General features: G+C 46.6%; 1 protein-coding gene across 2 annotated transcripts in view; it reads left to right on the top strand.

Moving 5' to 3' along the window:
- NSD1 (nuclear receptor binding SET domain protein 1) overlaps positions 1–24,795 on the top strand; it is a 54,476-nt gene that overhangs the window by 18,276 nt on the left and 11,405 nt on the right. Inside the window, exons 4-19 of one of the 2 annotated variants that reach the window (XM_058034730.1) lie at positions 999–3,573; positions 6,902–7,023; positions 7,168–7,462; positions 9,194–9,303; positions 10,359–10,428; positions 10,743–10,861; positions 14,360–14,503; positions 14,940–15,063; positions 15,810–16,010; positions 17,382–17,561; positions 17,876–18,032; positions 18,328–18,533; positions 19,085–19,197; positions 21,625–21,894; positions 23,139–23,255; positions 24,435–24,576. In XM_058034730.1, coding sequence (XP_057890713.1) covers positions 999–3,573; positions 6,902–7,023; positions 7,168–7,462; positions 9,194–9,303; positions 10,359–10,428; positions 10,743–10,861; positions 14,360–14,503; positions 14,940–15,063; positions 15,810–16,010; positions 17,382–17,561; positions 17,876–18,032; positions 18,328–18,533; positions 19,085–19,197; positions 21,625–21,894; positions 23,139–23,255; positions 24,435–24,576 — 4,945 coding nt within the window. The remainder of the gene's footprint in view (positions 1–998; positions 3,574–6,901; positions 7,024–7,167; positions 7,463–9,193; positions 9,304–10,358; positions 10,429–10,742; positions 10,862–14,359; positions 14,504–14,939; positions 15,064–15,809; positions 16,011–17,381; positions 17,562–17,875; positions 18,033–18,327; positions 18,534–19,084; positions 19,198–21,624; positions 21,895–23,138; positions 23,256–24,434; positions 24,577–24,795) is intronic. The other variant, XM_058034732.1, reaches the window with a different exon arrangement.

Raw genomic sequence — 24,795 nt, 5'->3', positions numbered from 1 at the left:
AACTTCTCTGGTCCTAGAAGTGCTGCGTGGCTGAAATCTCATTCTAAATGTAAATGGAGTGCCAGCATGCCTGCAGTTGAGGGAATCAAACGTTTGTTACTCACATAAATGTCCAGGTTTGCACCCCTGGAAGCCAAAATTGATGCAAAGCTGAGAGTATTTGGCTGGATTGCTATCAGGTTTTCTTGAATCTGCTGAGATGAGACTTTGTTGGTTTGGGTTTTTCTTTAGGAAAAAAGTGTCAGCAATGTGAATTGTTCCTCCTGCCTTGGAATTGGTTTTGATTTTAGGAGCAGTTGTGAAGCTCTTAGTTTGCTGTTGTGCAGCCAAAAACTATACATGCAGATCAGAAACAAGTTTCTTATTGATTTTGAGTGTTAGCAGAGGTTCCTGTTAAGTATGCAGAGAGCTTTCTGGTTTTCCTACAGATACAGAGTTATACTGGGAGAATTCCCAGGAATGAACATTGTGAACTTGATAGAGCACATCTTAGATGTGTGTGGAGCTCATGTTAGTCCCGAGGTGAGTTGATGGAGAGGGCAGATCGTGCTCTGAATTCAGGGGATGCAGGAAGAATCAACAATGAGGACAGCAAGCAGGTCTGCTCAGATATTTTGAGGAAAACAGTGCTGCATTTGCCTTGTGAGGCTTGCTGGCTGTAGCTTTGCATTTCTGTGCCAGGGATCCATACCATATGCATTGCCCTTTACAGGCTGTTGTGTTCAGGGTGTGTTGGCATGCCAAGACATCCGATTCTTCAGAGACCTTTACTTTCCAGGGACCTTTTTACTGTTCTGGGAATGCACAGGGCTCAGCTGGAATGCAGGGTGCTTACCCAGGAGCAGTACTTCCTGTGTCTGCCAGACACAGTCCCAGGGAATTGTCTTAAAGATGCAAAATGCAGGAATGTCTCTGAGTTCCAGTGCCTTGTGCTCCTTGCTTTTACCTCTTTAAGTACCTACTCAAATTTTGTCTTCTTTTTGTCTCCAACTTTTAAGGTTCCTCAGAAATTTAGAGCTAAATGGGAAGTCAGTGTTGGACAGGCAGAAGACATTCTTCTTGGGGGTCCAGAGGATCAGAAGTGCAGCCAGAGCTCGAGTGAGCCGGACAGCGAGAAGGACGTGCAGCTGGAATACTACAGCAATGGCCCTGGGGCAGAAAGGGACACGCAACTGAACGGCTGCTTAAAATCCCTGGCTTTTGACTCCAGACACGTGGCCAGTGAAAAAGGAAAATTGCACATCAAGCCACAGGTGAAAACAACCTCTGAAAGCAGAAAAAGGACTAGAGTAAAAAAGAGTGGCGCCAGAGGGGAAACATCGAGGGAAGAAATCAAAGACAAAACACCAGAGAGCGTAGTTAGAAACGTGATTGTTGGGGACCTACCAGAGAAGCACGCGTCTCACGAGCTTCGGCGCATTGCCAACAGCCTGACAGCAGCCAGCAGCACCAGGGAAAACCATTTGCTGTCCTCCTTTGGAGAAAGACGCTTTGAAAAGACACCTCTAAAACCAGACTATGAGAACCGTAAAAGTGACACTCTGAAAAGCACCCTCCAAGGAGATTTGTTTTCCAGCCCATCTTTTGAGAGAGAGAAGAGCTCTCTGGGCATTTTGTGCAGTTCCAAGTTACAAATACACTATTCTGCATCTGATGATGGTGTTGAGAAAAAACAAACTGAATCAGATTCATCCTCTTCCCTCTCTGATGGTGGGAACAGCGATGTAGATACCATGGACCAAAGTTCAGAGAGAGCCTCTAGTGCTCTTGAAGTTAGTGATTCTTCAGATAAAGTGGAGAAGGACTTTGCTATGACATCAAGTGGAAACATTAAACTTTCCATGTATCTTTCTCAGAAGAGCAGCAGAAGGGCCAGGAAGAAGTCGCACAGAGAGCGCAAAGCTCTGGGAGGTTCGGTAACCAGCAGACTTGATGCTGAATTTGTGGATGGGGAGCTTGAAGTAGGTTTGTCTGATGCTGAGATGCCATTGACACCTCTCGAGTGCTCTTCAGATGTGAGAAATTACAATCTTTCCCTAGCAAACAAGCACACTACCCCCCAAAGTGTTTCCAAGGATGGCTCCTGGCCTGCTGTTACAAATCAAGCAGTCTTGAAATCAAAAAGCGTGAAATTACCCGGAAGCAGAAGTATAAAATGTAAACATAAAGAAAAGGTTGCTGGGTTGGAGCCTTCTCTTGCGGAAGAGGAGGGTGGTGTGAATCACTGTTCTTCAGATACCAAAGGTTTCTCTGGCCTTTCAAGAGATTCTCTTCAGAGAAGTGGAAAAGTTGATGGTCAGAAACTGTTAAACAACATGCATGAGAAACCCAGGGATTCTGCTGAAATTGAAACAGCCGTGGTGAAGCATGTTCTGTCAGAGCTGAAGGAACTGTCCTATCGGTCCATGAATGATGATGCCAGTGACTCTGGCACTCCAAAGGCCACAGTACCTTTGCTTTTCTCTTCTGCTTCTGGTCGTTTGCCCATTGAACCAGATTACAAATTCAGCACCTTGTTAATGATGTTGAAGGATATGCATGACAGTAAGACAAAAGAGCAGCAACTGATGACTGGTCAAAATATAGTCCCATTTCGAAATACCAGCACAAGTGATGGTTCTGGAAGCAATTCTGCAAGTGGTCTCAAGTCTTTGTCCATTGTAGGTCCCCCATATAAAATAGAAAAAAATGGAGATTGTGTCCAGGAAACAGTAACTCCAAACTCTGCTCTAAGCAACTCCTCATTTTCACGTGGTCCTCCAACCAAGTTGACAGGGATTGGTACTGGTAAAAGGGAGCCTGCGAGTGCTGCTGTTTCTGGGACAAACGGCACAAATTGCATGTCCAAACGCAACTGTTCAAAATCTAAGCAGTCATCAAAGCTTGGAGATAAAACAGTTTCAAACAGAAAGGACTTAAAACCAGGAGGGCCAAGTAAGTTGCTAAGTCGGTTACCCAGAGATTCAGGAGAACGTTCATTCCGTGGGCACAGTTCGGTTACCAGTCCTCTAGGGAATGAGGCAGAAGATACTGAGAGGAAGGAGTGTATTGATTTAACAGAGCATTCAACTGATGAAGACTCTGCCTGTTTATCTGATGACAATTTAGGTCGTATTGGAAGGAGACCTGAAGCTGGTAGAAATAAAGAGAGCTGCAATTCTACTGAAAATGGGGAGAGTCCAGACTTGGATTCAGAGGCAAATAGTGAGAGCTCTCTTGGTGATGAGTCTAATGATACCAATCACGTAGCACCCAAAAAGCGATGGCAGCGTTTTAACCAAAGCAGTGCTAGATCTAATAAGCACACCAGTAGATCTAGGGAACAAGGAAACTTGGAGAGTGCCTTTGGCCTGAATTCTCGTGGCTTTTCACTGAAGGGAAATGAGTGCTTGGGACGTAGGCATTCCCCTCATTCAAAGGTGCTTGAGGGAGACTTGGCAGTTCAGGACTTTGAGAATCGTTTAGACTTAGTTGATAAACGTTTGAATGTATGTGGTAAGCCAAACACCAGTGTGATGGACTCAGAAACAGAGCTTGGCAACTTTGCTCCCCAGTCTGAATTCTCTGCACAAGGTAAGGGAGCTGGACTTGCGCCAGAGTATTTGTATACATTTTACACTTTTTCATTTAAAGGATAAGTTACAGAACTTGTGGCTGACAATGTGAAGATATCTACATCTGAGCAGAAGAAAGTGTGGGACCTTGGTTTGAGTTCTGTAAGCATGGAGGACAAAGGAGGCAGAGTCATTATGAGTTTGTACTCAGGTTATTGGTCAGAAAATTTTGCACACATTAAAAATCTTTAGTTCTTCCCCAGTGAAAGGTAAAATAAGAATCCTTCTGACCCTGGGATTTTTTTTTTAACTTATGCCTTCATAATGTGTTCCTTAGAGCCAAAAATTTGATGTTAGTGGGGTAGGTCAATGCTAGAAAGTTCCAGAAAACTGAGCCTCAATGGCTGCTCTGTTTTTTATCTTTCATAGTCCTCTTTGACATAGTTTGTCTTCGATTGGTTCTGTAGGATTTCCTCAAGACAATGTGTTGGGAGGTTTTTAGTTTTTAGTGTGGAATTTTATTAGCTGCTCATAGTGACTTGTGGAGCCCTACAGATTTCCTAATTTACAGTTCTGGTGTGGCTGCCTGATGGGTGAGAGAGAACAGAAGAGAGGGAGGCTGAGCTGGAGGTGGGTCTGGAATATGGCAGGCAGAAGTAAGGCAGCAGCACTGGAAGGGAAATGATCCAAGCAGGAGGAGGCTTCTGAGGGCCTCTCCCACAGAGGTGGGGACATTTGGTTAAAGCCAATGGAAGAAATAAAAGAGTGTGTGGAAGAATAGGGCGAACAGAACCTTATTCAACATGTACCATCTTCTGGCTTCTGCAGGGAATCTGGGGAAACACACCTTAATAAAACCAATAAAATTAGGTTTTTGCATAGGTTTCACCACACTAATTGCTCTAATCTAATTGTGATATCATAAAATGATACAACTTATCATTATTTTGAGCCTGTGTGCATTCTGTCACTTATGTGTTCTCTCAGTGCAGATTTTGATGTGTGTATTTTGCTTTTTGTGGTTGCTGGAGGCAGCCTGCACTTCTGTTTCAGTTGTGGCAAAGGCAGCTCTTGGCTTGGTGGTTGTGGGACCTGCCCAAGGCAAGTTGCAGCAGGCACAGAAAACAAGCCTATAGGGTGTAACACCTGGGGTAAAAGTTCTGGTTTTCAGTCATGACGAGCTTAATCATTCACTGACTCTGGCTGGGTCTGTGTGATTTTGAGGACTGAGGTCTCTGTAGAGCAGGTGAGAGGATGCACGTTCTGCGGGTTCTTCCTTCACACTGAGATCCTGGCAGGTTCTTAGAGCCTCATGGTGGTTTGGCAGTTGAAGCATTCCTCTGTGATGCTGTGTGAGGTGAAGATGAAGGTGTGCAGAGCGAGCTAGGGAAGAGGAGGTGCTGAGAGGCAGTAGAGTTGGGAGGGCAGTGCCAGAGGAAGGCAGCAGGCTCTGGGCGAGGTGGCAGCAGTGTGAGGACTGTACAGGGATGCAGCAGCAGGCAGGGCCTGGGTTTGCTGACAAAAGTGCCAGATCAACAGCTGCAGCATAAACTAATTCCCCTGCCCTACACAGCACGTGAGCTCTGTACCCACCCACTCCCTTTGTACAGATGTGCTGTGGGGAGGCACCAGTGCCACTGGCAGGGCTGCTGTGACACCCCCAGTGCAGGTGGGGCTGAGTCAACCTCTAATGCTCTGTTGAGACCATTCCTTTATGGTGGGCAAGGTCTAGAAGGCAGAGAAGCTGATGCTGGAAACTGGACTGACTGCAGTGCTTTGAGATGTGAGCAGTCCTTGCCCACAGCAGGCAGCTTCAGTGTGAGAGAAAACAGATTGCAGTCACAACTGTGCCATTTCCACTAAGCTCAAACTGCATAAAGTCTTCATCATAGTTAAATGGCAGCATTGGGCATAATTTTGCCACAAACCTTGTACAGTGGTTTAGAGCAAATAAGGCAGACGTGAAGGTTGGTGGATTTGGCTGATGTAAGCCAATTTTATAAATAATAGTTTCATCAGGTCTGTGATTTGCCACTGTCAATCTGCATTTGGGATTCTTGTATGGGATTCCTTTTGGGAACAAAAAGCAGTTAAACCAGCCCTTCTGGCACAGTGCTGTGTACTCTGCTGCACAGTTTTGGGGCTCTAAATAGTTGCCTGGTGAGGATATTCATCCCATAACTGCTTATGTGCTGAAATGTGTGTTTCACTCTGACACCTGTGCAGAGTGTTAATAGAGGCTGAAAATAGCTGTGTTTGAGAAAGTTGTTTCTTTCTTCTCTTTTGGCCAAGTTTGACATCTTCATGCTTGTTTAACCACAAAGCCACAATAAAATGTAGCAATCTTGTCCAACATCCCTGTGATGAAGCATTGCATTGAAATGCTTTGTTATAAAATGCTTCCGTTTTAAAGAAGAAAAAGCCACCTCCTACAAATGAAATGAAGCAAAGAGAATATTTATTGTTTGTTCCAAAGCTTCCAGGAGATGCAGGTATATTCCTGACTAGGGGAAATCTTTGGGCAGTATTATTTAATGACTTTGAATGGTAAAAAGGAGAAAAGTCAGAGATATTCAGAGGTATTCTGAGAAGTGAGAAAAAGACATAAATGTGCATCACCTTGCTTTTGCAGTTTGCTAAGAAGAGTTGTTCTAGTGTCAGGGATGAGATTTTTGGAGCTTGCCTTGTGTTGTTGTGTCGAGGTGGTGTGGTTAGGGTTGTGGTGAGGAAACACCTTTTACCTTGCAATGCCACCACACTGTGCAGAGACAAGAAGTGCTGCAGTCACTGGCTCCCTGATCTCACTGTGGAACAAACAAAGCAATAAATGGGCTCACAGCAGCAGATGGGGAATTTGTAGTATATAAAAAAATGCCAGGGAGGAGGAGAAGGGAAGGAATTAAACTTATGTGTTCCTAGTGAAACTAGTGACTGAACTGTGTTATAGGAAAGCAGTATTTTCCTGTGCCCCTGCACTAAAACCAAAAGAGTTTGAGTAAACAGCAAAAGTGTAACGAGTTGCTAATGACCTCTGGTTCTGGTAGAAGTACTGCAGGCAAGTTAGATGTAGCTTGTAGGGACATGTTGGGTGAAATTTCAGGAGTCTCTCAGTCTGATGTGTTTTGATTTCTTACCTGAAATGCATGAAGTCTTTAAAAATCCCCTCCTGCTAAGTTGGGATTTTGGAAAATAGGAGATTCAAAAATTCTTTGGGCTGTCTCAGAGAGAGAATTATCAGCTCTTCCCACATGGAACCTCTGGAAGAGAAGGCAGGAACAGCTATTATCCACAGATGTCTTGTGATCATCTCAGAAACACAGTCTTGAAGCTGCTTTCCTTTTTCTTAGCACATTCAGAGAGGAAGCGCCTTAGAAAGCCGAGTAAACGGCTTCTGGAATATGCAGAAGAATATGATCACTTGTTTGCACCCAAGAAAAAATCAAAGAAGGGCCAGGAGCAATCACAAAAGGTGGGTGAAGGCCAGCGAGCTCTTTGTGGTTATTTCTCCAGGGCTCTGGTCTGTGTGTGTTTATGTTCTTTGTGGTTGAGTGTTCTTGCTGTGTGCAGTGCCATGCAGAGTGAATGTTTTCACCAACATATTTCACCATGGCAGGTGAATTCTGTGGCGAGGTCTGAATGTGAAGGAGGTGCTCCTGCACAATGCAGTCCTGACAGAGAGACCCAGCGGGGGCCAAGTTCTTTGGTTTCAACTCCATCTTCAACCAAAGAGTCCCCTCCTGTCCTTGAAGCAGAGTGTTCCTTCTCAGAAGTAGGATCCCACTCCACTGATCCCCCTAGTCAAGCTCAAGGAGGATCTTCAGATTTTCCAGAGGTGGTGGTTCTGTCTTCCTCGGATGTTTCTGAAGTTTCTGCTTCTCCAGATGCAGAAGAGGGATTCCTGAAATCAGGTAAGTGGCAGGTGGTGTGATGCTGCTTTTGTAAGTGAAAGTAACTCAAGTTCCGTGAAAAATCTTTCTTGGGACAGCATGAAAAGATCAGTGGCTGTTGCCACTGTTTGTTCTTGCCTTCTTCACTCACTGACTGTTACTGTGTTGAGAAGAGAGAGAGGGCAGGTGCAAGGGTGTCCAGTGACCTGGTACTGTTGGCTTCCTATAGACTGTGGTGGTCCTTCTTAGATCCTTGCACAGAATGCTTCTTTTGTCCATATAAAAGAGGCCACAACTCCTTCTCCGAGTCCTTTCTGTCTGTGCTTCCAAACAGTGACATTCCTTCAGCCTGACAGTTTCTTGTTGCTGTAAACCCCTTTGGATGGACATTGCTGTGCTGAGGGTGATGCACAAAGTCTGAGCTTCATGGAGTGATCTTTGCTGTCCTAGAAAGCTCAGGGAGCTGTAGCACAAAATTCCCTCTGGAAGAACTTCCTACTTAATTGGTTCTAAGCATCTGTAGAAATTTTTGGGGATTTGTGTGAGCAGCAAGCCCGGTTCTTGGTCTTCAGTAAGGCACAGTGTAGAAGGAGTGTGGTCTGAGGGGCCTTTTCCCTTTCCAGCAGTGTCAGTCCCAAAGATTCCTTTCAGTGTGTTTATTCTCTGATAGCATCTAAAGATGTGTCCAGAGTTAAAGCCCTGGTGTTCTGGCTGTGCTGGCTTGGAGGGAACACTGTTCCTAAAGGACTTGTAGTCAAAGAAAATAAACCAAGTCAGCAGATTTTTGGTCAGTGGGAGGTCAGTTAGCCTCTCATGTGTGAGGGAAGAGGAATTGCCTCTGGAGACTTGTGGGTGTCACAAGGAAGGGAAGTTGGAGAGGATTAAAGGAGGAAAACTGAGGACGCAAACCCAAGATTGGAGATGCAGGAGAACACAACAGGCTGCAGCAGTGGGAGCAAACCTCCAGTCTGCAGAGGTTGTGTAGCTCTTTTCAGTCATTTCCCCTCACCTTTTGCTGAAGCACACAGAGTGGGCAGAAGCTTGTCTTGAGGGTTAGGAGTGTGATGGATGAGCTGTGCCTGCAGAGGTGTCAAAGGGCACAGCTGAGACTGTCGAAGGCAGTGGATGAATGGGGTGGGATGGGTAACAGGCTATGTCTGCAGAGTGTCTGCACTCAGCATCAGCATTTCCTGGTTCTAAGTTTATACTGTTGCCAAAATTAGTGAAGGAACCCAGGTCTAGCAACTTGCTACCTCCTGAGGGCCAGGATAAAGCTTGAGGAGGAAATAGTTTTGTTGGGTTATCTTTTCTCAAGTACTTTTAACCAGGATTGTGATCTTCAGCCTGTTTACTGCAGCAGCATGAACACTGATGTGAGGGGTGTGGGAGTGTAGGCAGGGCTGTGTCAGTGGTAGGACTGGCTTATGCAGATCAAAGTGTTTGGGAAATTATGATGTGAATTGGGCTGCCAGCATGTGTTACCTGCTGGCAGTGAGTTCACAGCCTCTCTTCTGTGGGTGGATTTTTATATTACATATTGAGGTGAGCCTGAAGGTCATGACAGACTGAGGTCTGTTTTTATTGAAGTTGTACAGAAGCAGGTAATTGGCATCTCTGCCCTGGGAGCTTATGATCTCAAAGACAGGGTGAAGCAGATTATTTTGAACTGTTGGCTGATATTTACTTAATGGCCTTAATCTGATGGAAGACAAGAAAACCCCTGTTTATCTGATGTGAAGGGTTTCATTGCAGGAAACTTCGAAAGCAAGCGTCAAAGGAAGCCCACTAAAAAGCTTTTGGAATCCAATGACTTGGACACTGCCTTTATGCCAAAGAAGGAGGAATGGACTCCCCAAAAGAAGGTACTTCCCTTCCAGCTCTTTTGAAAACTAGATAGAAAGCAGGCCCAGACAGCAGATCCTGCTAAACAGGACACAATGCAATGGGATGTGGTTTTTTGTTGGCTGCAGCCCAGGAGCAAAGGTCCACCCTTCCCAAAGGTGCTGGTTGCTGTGTTATGATGAAATAATCCACTGTCCCCCACCCCTCTCCACTTGTAAAGGGGGATTGGGTAGTTTTGGTTTAAAATCTTCTTTTTAAAATTGATTTATATGGTAAAGGAGTCATCTGGATGCTGGCTGGAAAGGTATGAGCAGAAATGTTCTGCACAGCGGCTTTCTGTCACGTTACAATGTAGCTTGAACTTGAACTCAAGGCTTTGTCCTTTTCCATCAGATTTCCTCTGAGCAGTATTTTCTTTGTTACCTTCCCAAGTGAGCTGGTGAATGCATGTAAGTGCAGAGCTTGAAGCAGGATGGAGGCTTGAGGTGAATGATATGTAGGATACCTTGTTTGGTTCAGATTTTTAAAGAAAATTCTGCTCTTCTCCACTGAATACTCAATATTCAATGACATGGTTTGGAAAAATGCAACTTATTTATTTCAGATCATGTGCCTGCACAGAACTTGTTGCCACTGTTCCTAAAGTTGACTAATAACACTTCTGTCCTTTTTCTTTCACTGTGAGGCACAGTCTTAGTACAGTTATCTCTGTTGCAATAATGTAGAGGCCAGTGTATTTCAGTCTTAAGGTGTGTAAAAGTGTAAACTCAGAAGAGAATGTCTTCTCCCATCACCTTGCAGAGTATTAGCAGCCTTTTTGGGAGAGCATAGGAAGCAGTGAATGGTGCTGATGAGCACAAGACACATCAGATTCCACATTCCTCCCTTCACAGAGACAGACTTTTACATGTGTGATTTATCACACACACAAACCAAATATTTTCTTGTAAAATTTCTGATGAATTCATGATCTGGATGGTAAATTAGGTATTGCAGTCATTCCAAAAGGTTTCACAGCTGAGGAGTGTGTGCCTCTGTTTTCATCTGGTGACTTGACTCTCTCTCCTGTTTGTAGGGTACTGGCCCTTCAGAGAGTGACAGCTCTGAGCTCTACTCACCAGCCCACTTCCAGGACGTGGGAGAAGGTAAGTGAAGGCAGGGATAGCAGGGCAGACTGTTGGGATATTGGGATCAGTGCCTGTGGAACTGTGTGTGTGTAAGTGCTTGGTGCTCTGGGTTCAGCAGCCCAGCAAAAGTTGCTTTAACCAGTATGAGTTGGTGTTTGTGTGGTGGCTGCAGGGCAGAGGGCTAAGTGCCTGGAGGATGATATTGCCCCAGCCCTTAGGCCCTCAGAGAATACAGGACCCAGCCTGAAGCTCTCAGGCTGCAGAACTTACTGGTGTCACCTGCAGCAAAAGAATTCTTTCTGCATTTTCCTTGAATGGTTTTTCTGTTGCAGCTTCTGAAAAGCTCTTGGAGAAGCAGCGGAAGCGGAAGAGGCAGCGCCACACCTCTGCTGCAGTCCATTGCAAGAAGGAGAAGAATGAGGAGGGGCTGGGGGAGACCCCACACTCTGAGGTACTGTTGGATCTTCGTGCTCTCATCCCTGTAACCTGTTTGCTGCTTCCCAGGGTACTTGGCAGAGCCTAAGCCAGAGGCATCTTTGGGCCTGTCATTTGAGAATTTGTCCCACTGATGCAGCTGCCTGAGCTGGGGTTAGGCTGAAGATACTGCCTTGATCTAGTTGCTATTTTATGATGATGCTTAACTCAGGCTCTGTTTTCAAACTGCTACTCAGCTAATTCTCTGTGAGAGAGGCTGTTCTGAATTCATGGAACCAGGTTTTACCTGGCGTCTTGCTTTGCACCTCAGAAAATCAAACTGCTGTAAAAGGTCTTCTCTGGGGGTGGGTCTCCTGTCCTTTTACAAACTAGTTTGAAGCACAGGCACTAGACTGGACTTCAGCCCCTTCTGCTTGCACTTGAACACCAGGATGAGCCAAGAACCCCATTGGAGGGGCTGGGAGGGACTGTGTGACTGCTCACAAGAGCCTCTGGTTGCGTTCTGCCATTCAGCAGAAAGGGATAACTGGGGCAATTCCCTCTGCTTCATATTAGCAGGTCAGTGTACAAATATCTCTGACAAGCACATTTTGCCTTTTAGGAATGAGCCAGTTATCAGCAAGTGTAGGGGAAGCAAGACTTCCTGGGAGAGGCAGGACACCTCTGGGCCTCTCGCCATCGCCTCTCACTTCCAGTGGCCCAGGTTCAGCAGCAGGCAGGATAGTCAGTATGTATTTCAGGAGCCAATTATAGATCAATATTGTTATATTTGTTGTTGTAACCACAGTTTACAGGAGAACACAAACCTCACACCACTTTAAACAGTTCCAGCCATCCTGTTGCATTTTGGAAAGGGTGTTTGTGATAAAGTTGATAAATTGGGGTAATACCCTTGGTACATGTAAGCTTTCCTGTGCTGGTGTTGGTGTTCTTTTTGAAGTGTGCACAGCTGGACTAATGTTTTAAAACAGCCTGTACAAATACCTTTGCCAGTGCTGGGCATGGGCAGTTAACATTTTCTGCTCTACCCACTATGAGACAGCAAATTCTCTGTGAAAAGAGAGGCAGCTCAGAGCAGCAAAGTTCTAGGCCATGGCTCTGAATCCTCTACTCACTACTCACTGCACAGGAAACCCAGTCTTAACTGCCTCTAGATATAGACATTTGTATTGAGTATCAGAAGGCAGGTATGGTGTAAACTATGCCAAAAAAAAAAAGGTCAATGCTTGGCACCTTTGCCAGCCTTCCTTATTATGTAATTGTGTCTCTTCAGCTGCTGTGGTGGGTGTTCATCCCCTGGCTTAGGTGAGTATTGGGATGCTGTGGGGATGCAGTTGTGCTTTCATGTGTAATTCAAACCATGCTGCTCCCTCAGTGGCTGCACACACTGGGCAAGGAACTCCACTTTGCTAGAAAAAATACATGGTTTGATGCTACAGCCCAGTGAAGCCTTCCAAGGGAAAGAGGGCAGAGGAAAGCTTGTCAGCCTGGGCTGAGCTAAGCAGCTTTCTCTGACCTTGCCCGTCTGTGGAGCCAGGAGTGCAAATTTACAACATCAGGGCAGTAAGAGACTGACAGAATGGGATGGAAAATGCTGTTGAAATGCTTGTCAAGGTTGTGAGCCAAGGTCAGGCTGTGCCAAAGAACAGGTCAGGCTTTGGGATTGTGCCAGACACAGCAGCAGGGATGGTTCTGGAAGAAGACCTGGGATGAGCCTTTCTTTCTGCAGGAGGTATGGAGTGTTGCAGTGCTTGTGCTGGGCAGAGGAAGGAGGGGACACAGTGGCAGATCCTTGAGTGGCAATGCCTTTTTCCATGTTTACAAAGGATGGGCCTTGCTCATCCTGTCTAGCTCTGCCATCCCTTCCCTGGGCAGTTCTGGGAGCAGTGTTAGAACAAGGCTGTACTCTGTAAGGTGTGTTGGACTGGCAGTAGCCTGTAGTTGGGACTTTGCTTTTTTTCTTTTTTTTTTTTTTTCTCTCAATAAAGTCAGTTTATACCATTCATCTTTGTAATGTATACTTCAGTATACCCTCACTGCATCTGTGCATCATTGCTCCACAGAAGGCACATGGTTTTAAAGTGTCCCCAAATAAACTCATACTGCTCCATTCAGGGAATAGGGGAAAAACCAACAGTTCAGGCAAAGAAAGCATCATTATCTGAGCAGAATACTAGCTCCAGGTTCTTCCAGCTTTAAACTTTAGAAAGTCTTTATGTCCTTTGTCCTTTTTTTGCCCAGATTCAGAATGTGTTCAAAAGGCATTCAATTCAGCTTACAAGCTTTAGTAGCACCACAGCTCAGACTTTCCCATACAGAAAGTGGTGCAAAGCTCCCTCTCGTGATTGTTAGCTGGACAGGCTTGCACCAAGCAGGGCTGGGAGTGATGGCTGCTGCTCCTGCCAGCACTTTGAATTCTCACAGGGTCTCTCAGGTGTACTATTTGTGCCTGGGTGTACAGTGGCTACAGCTTGCTGACCCAGGGAGGAGCTGGCAGCTGTGCATTGAGATCACTCAGCTACCTGCAGGGAGCTGCCTTATTTAAAAGTGGCAGAGTCCTTAAAATGTTCTGCCTCAAAGCACGGAGCTAAAGGCATCATTTTAGTGCAGAATTAATGTCCTTAAATTGTCCCTGCTCTGGAGTGGCAGCTGGGGCTGCTGAGGCCACTGAAGTGTTCCCTAGACCTCCCAAGTGGGCTGGAAGCTGGCAGGATGGTGTTTTCTAGCCCTCATTTGCCTGTCCTGACAAAATCTGTGGCACTGCTGTAGGGTGTAGCTGCAGGACAGCTGTATTTTGTGCTAGAAACAAATGTCTCTAGGATACCTGCTATTCTTTCCTCCTGACTGCCTGGGCAGGTGCCATGGACACTGGGAAGCTTTGTGGCAGGATCCTTAACTTGGCCTGTGAGTGTGTGGTTGGACCTTTATCATTTGAAACCCATCCTTCCCCCAGGATGGTTTTTACCAGTGGGTGTTATGGGCAGTGCTGTACACTTGTACAGGACAGTGGGAGAGTTAGGATGGGCTGTGAATGCCCTGCTGTGCTCTCCTTTTGGGACTGGCTGATCTCATACTAACACAGGGCTTGTGTACCTTTGGGTCTATTTTACATGGCTTAGAACAAGCTGAGATGAGTGTAGAGGAAAAATGTAGTTCATTTAGTGTGTGATAGGTGCTCTGAAGATTGAGGTTTTTCATTTCTGTTTCTAGTGCAAGTAGATACTGGAGTGCTTCTGACTTTTTCTACCTGATTTGCTTCCATTCAGGGCTCACTCCTTGATCAGAGAGGGGTTATGCACAAAAAGATAATTGTGCTGAGTGTGTATTTTTAATCATTTAGTAAACTAAGAGCTCTTTCCTTTCCTGTAAATCTTTTGGAGGAACTGTAAAGGGGGATGTTCTCTCCAGGGTGGGTAACACCTGCCAAACCCATTACGTGCTCAGTGACTGAATTTGTTGTTTCCAAGTCAGAAAGGTGCTACTGACAATCCTAATTCTAGTTTTCTCTTTAAAGGGGGAGACCTCGGTTCATGGGGCTGCAGCAAGCCCCAAGGAGGGTCATGAGGAGGGGTCAGAGAATGACCATGGAGTGCCTTCGTCCAAAAAGATACAGGGGGAGCGTGGAGGAGGAGCAGCTCTCAAGGAGAATGTGTGTCAGGTAACGTTCTTGAAGTAATCTCTTTGAAACTATCCCACTGTAAAGTATTTTTGTGTGAGTTCTGAGACACCTTGGTGCCCTAGGTAAGCCCAGGTAACCTCCAAGCGCTCCAATTATTGTAGAACTAACCATTTTTTTGTGCTCTGTATCAAGCATTTCTCCTGCAATAACATTTCTTCCTCTTAAAGTTCCCAGAGGTTAGGGAGAAGTGACCAGTGTAAGCTACATTTTACCAATGTAGGGTATCAGGGAGTTGGATGGTAAATAACAGTGGTTACACACAAACCGCCAGAATTAACAGACACAAGGAAAATGTAGCATTTTTCCCCGGGGGGGGTCTCTGCTGGCAGTTCTGGCCAGCACGGGGGGTTGCTGCTGTGTGGGATGCTGCTGGGAGGAAAATTGCTGAAGCTGATACTGTGTTTCTCTCCCACAGATCTGTGAGAAGCCGGGGGAGCTGTTGCTGTGTGAGGCGCAGTGCTGTGGTGCTTTCCACCTGCAGTGCCTTGGGCTCTCCGAGATGCCAAAGGGCAAATTCATCTGCAATGAGTGTTCCACAGGTAGGGCAGGACTGTGGGAGTGATGTGCCTGCTCTAGGGCTGCTGAGTAGCTCTCAGTCCTCACATCATTGGTTTGATGTCTGATAACTTTCTGATGACTTTCTAATTAGAATCACAGGGTGATTTGGGTTGGAAGGGACCTTAAAGATCATCAAATTCCACCCCCCTGCCATGGGCAGGAGCACCTTCCACTAGAACAGGGTATTTCAAGCCCTGTCCAACCTAGGCTTGAAGACTTACAGAAAAGAGGCATCCATAGCTTCTTCTGTGCTAGGGCCTCACCACCCTCATTTTTTCCTAATGTTTAATCTACTCTTTGTTGATTTGAAGCCACTAATAATGACTTCAAATATTTACCAGCCTTACTGTTGATTCAGACTTGGTGTACAAAGTGAATGTCCATGATCTGCTGGGAAAGAGATAAATTGTTACCTGGGACTCTGGAAAGGGGTGTGGTGGGGAGGAGAAGCTTTTTTCAGGCTGGAAAGGAGGAAATCTCAAAGTAGGGTTAGTAATTTTTTTAAAAATTTTCTTTTTTCCCTGGCCTGAAGTCCCAGCTGTAATAATATTTATTTTGATGTGGAATTCTATTGCAGCTTCGGGCCAAAGCAGTCTGGTGCAGAGAGCTGTGCTCTGGGATGGGTGCAGCAGGCTGGGAAGTTGTGCTGTGCTGTTAGACAGCCCGGTGACAGCATCAGGCCCTCCTTTAGCCCTCCTGTGTGACCAGTGCCTTGCTCTTTCTGCAGGGGTCCACACCTGCTTTGTGTGCAAGAGCTGCGGGGAGGATGTGAAGCGGTGCTTGCTGCCCCTCTGTGGGAAGTATTACCACGAAGCCTGCATCCAGAAATACCCGCCCACAGTCATGCAGAACAAGGGCTTCCGCTGCTCCCTGCACATCTGCATGACCTGCCATGCTGCTAACCCAGCAAACATCTCTGCCTCTAAAGGTACCCAGTCCTCCAGGGTGGTCTGGGGGGTGCAGTCACCTGGTTTTTCTTTGTTTTGTGTCCACCTGGTTCTTTGCACTGTTGCCTTTGTGTCCTTGCCACGGCACTGGCTGTGTTTGCTGAGGAGTAGCTGCTCCCAGGGGAGTGGAAGGGGTGGTGTCAGAGAGTGAGGCTCAGCAGCACTCCCCATGGTCGGCCATGGCAGCTGGAATGTTCTCAGGCTGTCCCCAGGCTGGGATTCCTGCATGCCCAGCCTTGCCTCAGGCCTCAGTGGGTTTCTGAGTAAATCTCTGGAGCTGTACAGACACACTCGTGTTTCTCCCACCTGCTCCTCACTGTGCCAGTGCTGCAGATGGTGCCTTGCTTAGCAGCACGGGCTGTCAACACAGCAGCATCAAGAGCAGCACAGGGCAAACTATGATATTGTTCTACTAATCCATTTTTTTCTATGTAAACTCTCATCTTGTAGAGGAGACACCCTTGGGCTAAGCTTCCTAAGCAAACATTTGTTTGAGCTGTTTGCAGCAATACCTTGACCTTTATCTCACATGATCAAACTTAAAACTTTTGTGATTGCTGTGTATGTTTGCTTCTAAGGCTGCCTTCTTTATTCCTTGGTGTCTTAAGATGGGTGACAATAAGTCTAGCTCTATTTTTATCCTCAGAGTCTGTGTCAAAGTTGGCTTTTCTGCCCCCATTTATCAGTATTTGGTGTAGAAAACAACACCAAGGCCAAAACAACACCACAGCCAGCCACTTCCCCACTGAACATTTGTTGACTGGCTGCTGCTTCTCAATGGTCACATTTACTCCTCATCTCCCACCTCTTCTTCCTGTTTATAGTCTGCTGTGAGGAACTGAAAACTGAGCTCCAAAACCTCACATAAACTAGGCCTGTAGGGAAGTCTGAATTGCCTGGAAGTTCTGGAATTTCAGGGTAAAATCTGATAAACAAGAGGCAAGTGCTTGTGTTTTCAGAAGCTACATGGATTGATTTCATTATGTGCAGCTAAGCACTTGGAACACCCCATCTGTAATTACTGTCGGAGCTGATTTAGTAATTATTTGTATATGATAGGAAGCAGTCCCAGTCTGTGAACTCTTGAACTGTTTCTACACAGCGTGGAGGATATTTTTCACTTCTAAATAATGCAATTTTATCTATGGTATAGGTATTACAGATTTATTATATATTTAGTTACATTAAATAACTTAATAGAAATCCAGTGAATATATCATGGGTGATCTATAAAAATTAAAGATCAGCTTCCTTCTCCAGAGGTCATTTGGAGCTTAGGCATGAGTAGAGTCTGGTTTGAGCAGGAAGGAGGGGTGTTCCTGCGGGGGCTGACCGTGTGGCTGCCGTGCCAGGTCGCCTGATGCGCTGCGTGCGGTGTCCGGTCGCGTATCACTCCAACGACTTCTGCCTGGCCGCCGGCTCCGTGGTCCTGGCCTCCAACAGCATCATCTGCCCCAACCACTTCACTGCCCGCCGGGGCTGCCGCAACCACGAGCACGTCAACGTCAGCTGGTGCTTTGTCTGCTCGGAAGGTGAGCTCGCCTGGCCCCAGGGAATGCCCTGCCCAGAGTTCATTACAAGAGGGAAGAGCTTTTCCCATTCCCAATGGGAGCTGCAGAGAGCAGACTGCCTCCCTAGCTTTCCACATTTAAGTCCAGCTTCAGATTACAATTTTTTTTTTGGATTTCTGGATTCTTAGAGGGTTCTTTTTTTACCATGAATAAGGCCCAACTTTTGAAAAGAGCTTGCACGAGACCATCATTCCCTTTTTCCATGCCTGTCTGGAAATGGGGAGTGCAGGGCTTCTGCACAGTGACTGATAAATTTCTCCTCTTTCTCTTTGCAGGGGGCAGCCTTTTATGCTGCGAGTCGTGCCCGGCTGCGTTTCACCGTGAGTGTCTAAACATTGAGATGCCAGAGGGAAGCTGGTATTGTAATGATTGCAAGGCAGGCAAAAAGCCACACTACAAAGAAGTAGTCTGGGTGAAAGTTGGGCGCTACAGGTAGGTGAAGATAGAACAGACTTGTCCCCGTTCCTCCTTCATGCAGTGCTCATGGTGGTGGAGGTGAGGAGCTGCTCCTCTCTGCAGGGTTCATTGCAGCAGGCCTCTGCATTTTTTTGCATGCACATTGCTCATAAAATGTGAGCTTTTCTCCTCCAGTAGCCTCTTTTCTCCCCACCAGCCTTGCTGGTAAGCCCTCACACACTTTTTCCCGTGCCTCCATGCAGTAACATACTTTTGAGGTGTCTGGAAATGGGGAAGCCAGAGGTTTCATCTGCTCTTCCCTGTGTTGCAGGTGGTGGCCAGCTGAGATTTGCCATCCTAGGACAATTCCTGTCAACATCCAGAAAATGAAACATGACATTGGTGAGTTCCCTGTGCTGTTCTTTGGCTCCAAGGACTACCTGTGGACCCACCAGGCTCGTGTGTTCCCTTACATGGAAGGTGATGTCAGCAGCAAAGACAAGATGGGGAAAGGTGTTGATGGCATATACAAAAAAGGTAACTTGCCTTCATCCAGGGAAGTACATGGTCTTACCTTCTTCATTCCTCTTTGGAAAAGTGCCATTCATGCAGCAGTGAAACATGTCTTCTTATAACTGAAGTGCAATTAAATGTGTAGAATAAGCTGCTGCTTATGTAACATCCAGCATGCTCAGAGTGTTTGTTTGACTCCCAGAGAGGGAGAAGGGTGTGCAGATCTCAAATCTTTGTCCAATTCTGACATAGCATCTCAAAATTCAAGTGAGCTGCTGCTGGGTCAGCTTCCCTCTGTGCAATACAGTCATTATCTTGATATTAACATGCACTTGAGAGTTGTGGATGTAGCTGTCTGACATCTCTGCCCAAGAGAGCAGGCAAAGATAGCCAACAGATGGGATGCTTCATCACCCATGAGCAGGCCCTTGACTGTAATTTCTGCACTTCCCTGCTGCATTGGCCTTTTCTTCACCCTCCTCTGTTGAACCTTGTGAACACTGGGTGGACAGTGGCTGCCCAGCTCTGTGTGAGCAGGGGGAGTTCCTCATAACAGAGCCTGTTCTCTCACTTAGCTCTTCAGGAAGCTGCTGTGAGATTTGAAGAATTGAAAGCACAGAAAGAACTGAGACAACTTCAGGAAGACAAAAAGAATGACAAGAAACCTCCTCCCTACAAACACATCAAGGTGAGGGGAGGTGGTGGGGGGCAGGTGCGGAAGAGAAGCCTTGAGCTCTTGGTGCAGGTGATTTACAGGTATACAGAAACATTTCTGATGTTTGGATGTCTTGCTGTTCTTGAAGGTGCCTTTGATCCTCTTTCTATCCTCAGCAAGCTGGGCTGCAGTAACAGAGGTGCTCTGGTTTGCTGGAACAGATCTGATCATGTCTGTGCTGTCTGTGTCAGTTGTGTGGTCTGAAGGAAGTGTTTCTGTACCTTGAGAACTCAGGGGAGAGGGCTGGTAATGCTCAGTGTGGTCAAATGCTCCATTCTGCTGGTGGCAAGGTGAACAAACCAGGACAGGAGGTGGCCATGGTGCAGTGCAGCAAGGCTGTGTGGAGGGTGTGGTAACACACAGTATCTTCTATCATCTGCTATTGTTTTATATCTCTTTCTGTATCAGTTGGTGACTGAACAGAAATACTGAAGCAGGTGTACAGGCTGCAATATCAGCCCTTTTCCTCAGTTTTGGGGATCTATTCATGTTAAGGGCTGTTAAATATTATTGTTATTATAGAGTTAGAATTGGAGCAGCACTAGCTACAGGATGGAGGTGACTTGAGAGGAGAGTTGGGACCAAGCATGTGCCTGTGTCTGAGAAGTGGATCCCGACTGACCAGAAACCCATTGACTCAGGGACTATGTTCTTTTTTTCTGTCTGCTCCTTCCCTTTTTATGTGGCAAAATATGAAAGCTTAACTGATTTCTGGCACTTCTTGTATCTAGCTAGGATTTTTAGGCAGGCAGGTATATCCTGCATGAGTTACTCTGTGGTGTAAAGAGCACAGCTGAATGCTGTGGCAGCAGTATGGGCCTGGCAGCTTCAGTGGAGGAAGTAGTTTCTCATTATAGCTATTTTTAGGACTCTCTGGCCACAACATGAAGGAACTTTGGAAGCAGTTTAGAGCCTTTGAAATACCCTTTTATATAAATAATGACGGTTGTGGTCATTAGTCATGGCAGCTCTTCTGAGGTCTGGGTGCAAGCTGTTTGTCTCTGAAAGCAAAGCAGTTTGCAGGAGCAGATGGTGAACTGGAGAGGGCTTCAGGATGGAATGGCTGAAGCTGTTTGTGTCCACTCCTTCTAAGGAGATCTGCATTTCGAGTCCATCCCAAGGAACATCCACATGAGAGGCTGCTGCAAAATGTACTTGGGATCCTTCATCACATCAGGCTTGTGATGAGTCCAAGCATTGCCCTGTTTTGGTTTTTTCCCAGCAGTGTCTCAGAGAATAGGGCAGGTGTGTGTTGGGTATATGTGGTGTGCAGTGGCAGTGCTAGAGCTGTACCAGTAGAGGATTGACCAAATCCTGTGAGTCTTGCCACTCTTAATGAGATGGGAAACAGCAGTGGAGAACCTGAGTGACGAGGAAGGCTGGAGGTGGGGCACAGTTCTAGGAGGAAAGTGGGGGAGACTGTGTGGAAGTGATTAATGAAGGGTTTCTGCAGGGTTTGTGTTTAAACAAAGGGGGATCAGGACTGGGCCAGCCTCAAACAGGCTGTTAGTGTGGAACTCTAGGTAACTTATATGGGGGCTGGAATAGTTTTGCTAAAATCCCTTCCTTTCACGTTCTGGGAGAGGAAAGTGAGACAATGGTTCACCCAGGGAAAGAGCAACCAGGAGCTTTTCTTCAGTGTCTCTCTCCAAAGTCCTGACTCTCTGTTGCCTGCTTTTCAGCGTTTGCTGCCTTTAACCAAACCCCAAGGACCCAGCTCATGCCACAGACATGCCAGTCGCTTCTCCACCTGGTGCTGCACTCTGCTTCCTCCTGGAGCGGTTTTTAGAGAGCTCCTTGCCTTAACTCTGAGCTGCTCTTTGGGCCTTCCAACCCCAGCCTTGTCTGGTTTGGCTTCCATTTACATCTGCAGGACAGTTGGGTAGGGAGGTAACTGCATGGTAGGCCTTCTGTCACAGGTGTGACAGCTGAGAGCACAAAGCGACTTGAAGGTAACATTCAAAAAGCAGGGCAGTAATGGAAAGCTGAGGAAAAGCACCTGACACTCAGACTGGAAAAGGTGTAGTTTGATGCACAAAGGGGTTTGGTGCTGATCACAGGGATGCTCTGTGCCCAGCAGGAGCACTGAGCTGAATGTGGGCTCAGTGATGATGGGAGGGGGACACTTGGCAGCCTCTCACCTTTCCAGGGTCACAGAATACACACTGCACACTGCACCAGGTGATGCTAACGGGGAACCTGCATCCTCCTGAGCTCTTTCCTCTAACCTTCTGCCTCTCCAAATAGCATTCCCAGGAGTACAGCTGTGCCTGTACTTGTGTCCTTCTACCCCTCGCTGTCACTATGTCACTGCAGCCCGTAGGCAAGGGTGGAGTACACAAGTGCCTGTCAGGCTAACCTGTAGCTCCCAAGAGCTCATGTCCCTCGTGTGCATTGAAGGTGAACCGGCCCGTTGGGAAGGTGCAGATCTTCACTGCCGACCTGTCCGAGATCCCGCGCTGCAACTGCAAACCCACGGACGAGAACCCCTGCGGCCTGGACTCGGAGTGCATCAACCGCATGCTGCTCTACGAGTGCCACCCCCTGGTGTGCCCCGCCGGGGAGCGCTGCCAGAACCAGTGCTTCTCCAAGCGCCAGTACCCCGAGGTGCAGATCTTCCGCACGCTGGCACGGGGCTGGGGCCTGCAGGCCAAGACTGACATCAGGAAGGTACCTGCGCTCTTTCTGTGTCGTTTTCTCTTATTGTTTCTCGATCACTCTGGGTTTGAAAACTGGGTTTCTTGCTGTACAATGCCATTTAGAAAAAAAATTGAATTTAATCTTTACAGACTTGACAAGAGTGTTTTGGTTCAGCTGACCGGGGAAAATTATTTGCATGTCCCACAGGGTAAGAAAGGTGATTGCTTGGTCAGTCTGCTTGTAAGAACAATGGGATGGTGCTCAGGATTTCCAGATGGGGAACAGTGATTATTCCTCCCTCCTATTCTTGACTAACCAGGCTTATCCAGCATGAGAATCTTGTGTTAGAAATAGAAACCAGGGCTTGGATCTTAAAAAAGGGCAGTGTCTTGGACATGGCTATTTTTGCTGCTGAAACTGATTATCTCCACCTAAAACACTTGTATCTGTTTTTTTAAATGCAAAGAAGAGCAATTCTTTGGACACACATCTGTGCTGAACGAAGAAGGAGGAATGTTAAATCCAAAAGAACCCCAAAGCTAATAAAAGATAAAGTGAAACAGGACTGTTAGCATAGTAAGAGAAGAATGTCTGAAAAGGGAGTAGTGATGACATGATAAGAGGGAGGTCTTGATTGAAGAGGCAAAATGTGAGTCTGTCCTGTTGAAAACTTTGCTGTCTGCTGTGCCCTAAGTTAAAGGATATTTCTGCCATTCCATGTGCTTGTTTCACTTTCAGCAGACAGTCTGGAAACAGAAACAATCAGTTATTTAGTGGGGGAACCAATTAGCCCCACTGGAGCAGAGCTGGGTTCTCCTTAATGACTGGAGTAGTCTCTGCAGTACTTACTGCAAGAGAACTGCACTCACTGCAGGAGCAGGTGCTCCAGGTGCATCCTGCTGCTCCATGTGGTTGGTCCCCAAAGGGATATTGTTTTCAGCTGGAATGCAATTAGGGCAGTGCTTTGAGCTTTGCAGCAAAGTGCTGTTCTTGTGGTTAACTTCTGTGCTCTCCCTGGATGCTAATTCTTTCTTTGGCACAAAGAATAACCTGATGGTCACAGTTCTTTATTTAATTTAATTTGAGTTGTTTGAGCATGTGAAACAGATGTATGGTTCAGAGCTCTTGGTGAAGGTTATAGGCCAAACTGGCTGCAGAGCACAGGGAGAGATTTTTAGGAAGGAAACAGGAGCTGAGTTCTAGCATAAAGGTGGACGTCCTTCCATCCTGCAGATAATTTGTCTTGTCTTATCAGCTTGTTTTGTGTCTGGCAGGGTGAATTTGTTAATGAGTATGTTGGGGAGCTAATTGATGAGGAGGAGTGCCGAGCCCGAATCCGCTACGCTCAGGAGCACGACATTACCAATTTCTACATGTTGACACTGGATAAGGTATGTGCAAGGAATGTCCTGCCAGCATCCTGAACAGAAATAAAAAGATGGGGAGGAAGGCATGATGCTTCATGTAGCAAAAAGGTGCTAAGCATTGCTGATGAGCTGGTCAGCATTTCCTGTGAAATGACAAAATGAATTAATGTGTAATAGAGGAGCTTCAGGCTGGATTTCAGGGTTAGGAGCAAAGTCTGAACAGGCATTGCCTGAGTTTGTTCAGAAGAGGTGAGGACAGCTGTCTGAGGACTGCAGATCCTACTTCAGCATAAGAGGCTGAATTTGGGAACATGGGGATCCTTCCCAGCAGCTGAACTTTGGAGAGCCCAGAACAGGGTTGGTGTGTGCCAGAAGAGGCATAAGTAAGTTATAGGCACAGCAAGACCTTCATCTGAGTCCAGATCTCAGGTCTTGCTGTTCTCAGTAGACTGATGGATTTAGTTACAGCCAGAGGGTCCCCAGTGGGTCCTGCAGGCCAGGTTGGTGCTATGAACTCTTGATTTTTAGAGGTTTAAGTGATTGTGTCAGCTGCTTTCCCCACTTTGTCACTCAGCCATGGAAAGATGAGAAAGAAACCATGAAAACAGACATGGGGAGGAAACTGTAGAGTGGGGGCCAGGACAACAGTGACTGCTTTGTCTTTCCCCTCATCCTGCTGCAAGTTCACACTGACCATATCATGTTCTGCTTGTATGGCTGCTGGGGCAGACCCAAATGTTAATTTCTCCTCATTGCTACGAAAGCAAATCTCAGTTGCAGCTTTCCTCTCCTCTCCAGCCCCATTGCAAGCTGTGCACCAGTGTAATTCAGCTTGCACACTCTTCCTGTTTTCCTTCTATACACTGACATGTAAGAAATAGGAACTGCTGTTTTGCTTTTAAGCAGAAGTTGGGGCCTGGAACCACAAGCACTGCCTTGGAAGTGTGCTGGGGTGGTGTTTATCCAGCACTGATGCCACAGGGAGACTTTATTTCCCAGAAAGCAACAGTGGCACTGTCCTGGCTGTTTGGGAGAGTGTCTTTGTCCCTTGAAAGTCCTGTGTCTTTGAGGAGGAGGATGATGTGCAGGAGGCTGTACTGATGTGATCTGCCAGCACTGGCCAGAGGCATCAGAGCTGGCTGATTGCAGCTGATGACAGATGATTGAAATGTGGTTTTCTGGGGGTTTTTTTTGCGATTCCAGGATCGAATCATTGATGCTGGGCCAAAGGGTAACTATGCTCGGTTCATGAATCACTGCTGCCAGCCCAACTGTGAGACTCAGAAATGGTGTGTGAATGGTGACACTCGGGTCGGGCTCTTCGCACTTGTAAATATCAAAGCTGGTAAGGAACACACCGTCAATGCCTGCTGTAGCCTCGGGGGTTCTGTAAGGAAAAGGGAGGGTTTGTAGCTCTCTGGAAGGGGATTTAATTTTTATTTTCATTGGGGTATTCATGAGGCTGAACAGCAGCACTAACATAATGAAACACACACATGGTATCAGTGGAGGTTGATACAGGGCCCTCCTACAGGATCAATGCCCTTTTTAGCTGTAGAATGTG

Source organism: Melospiza georgiana, chromosome 15, assembly GCF_028018845.1.
Source record: "Melospiza georgiana isolate bMelGeo1 chromosome 15, bMelGeo1.pri, whole genome shotgun sequence".
NCBI classification, from domain to species: Eukaryota; Metazoa; Chordata; class Aves; order Passeriformes; family Passerellidae; genus Melospiza; species Melospiza georgiana.
Note: the sequence above shows the minus strand (reverse complement) of the source record. Positions and strands in the feature narration are given on the sequence as shown.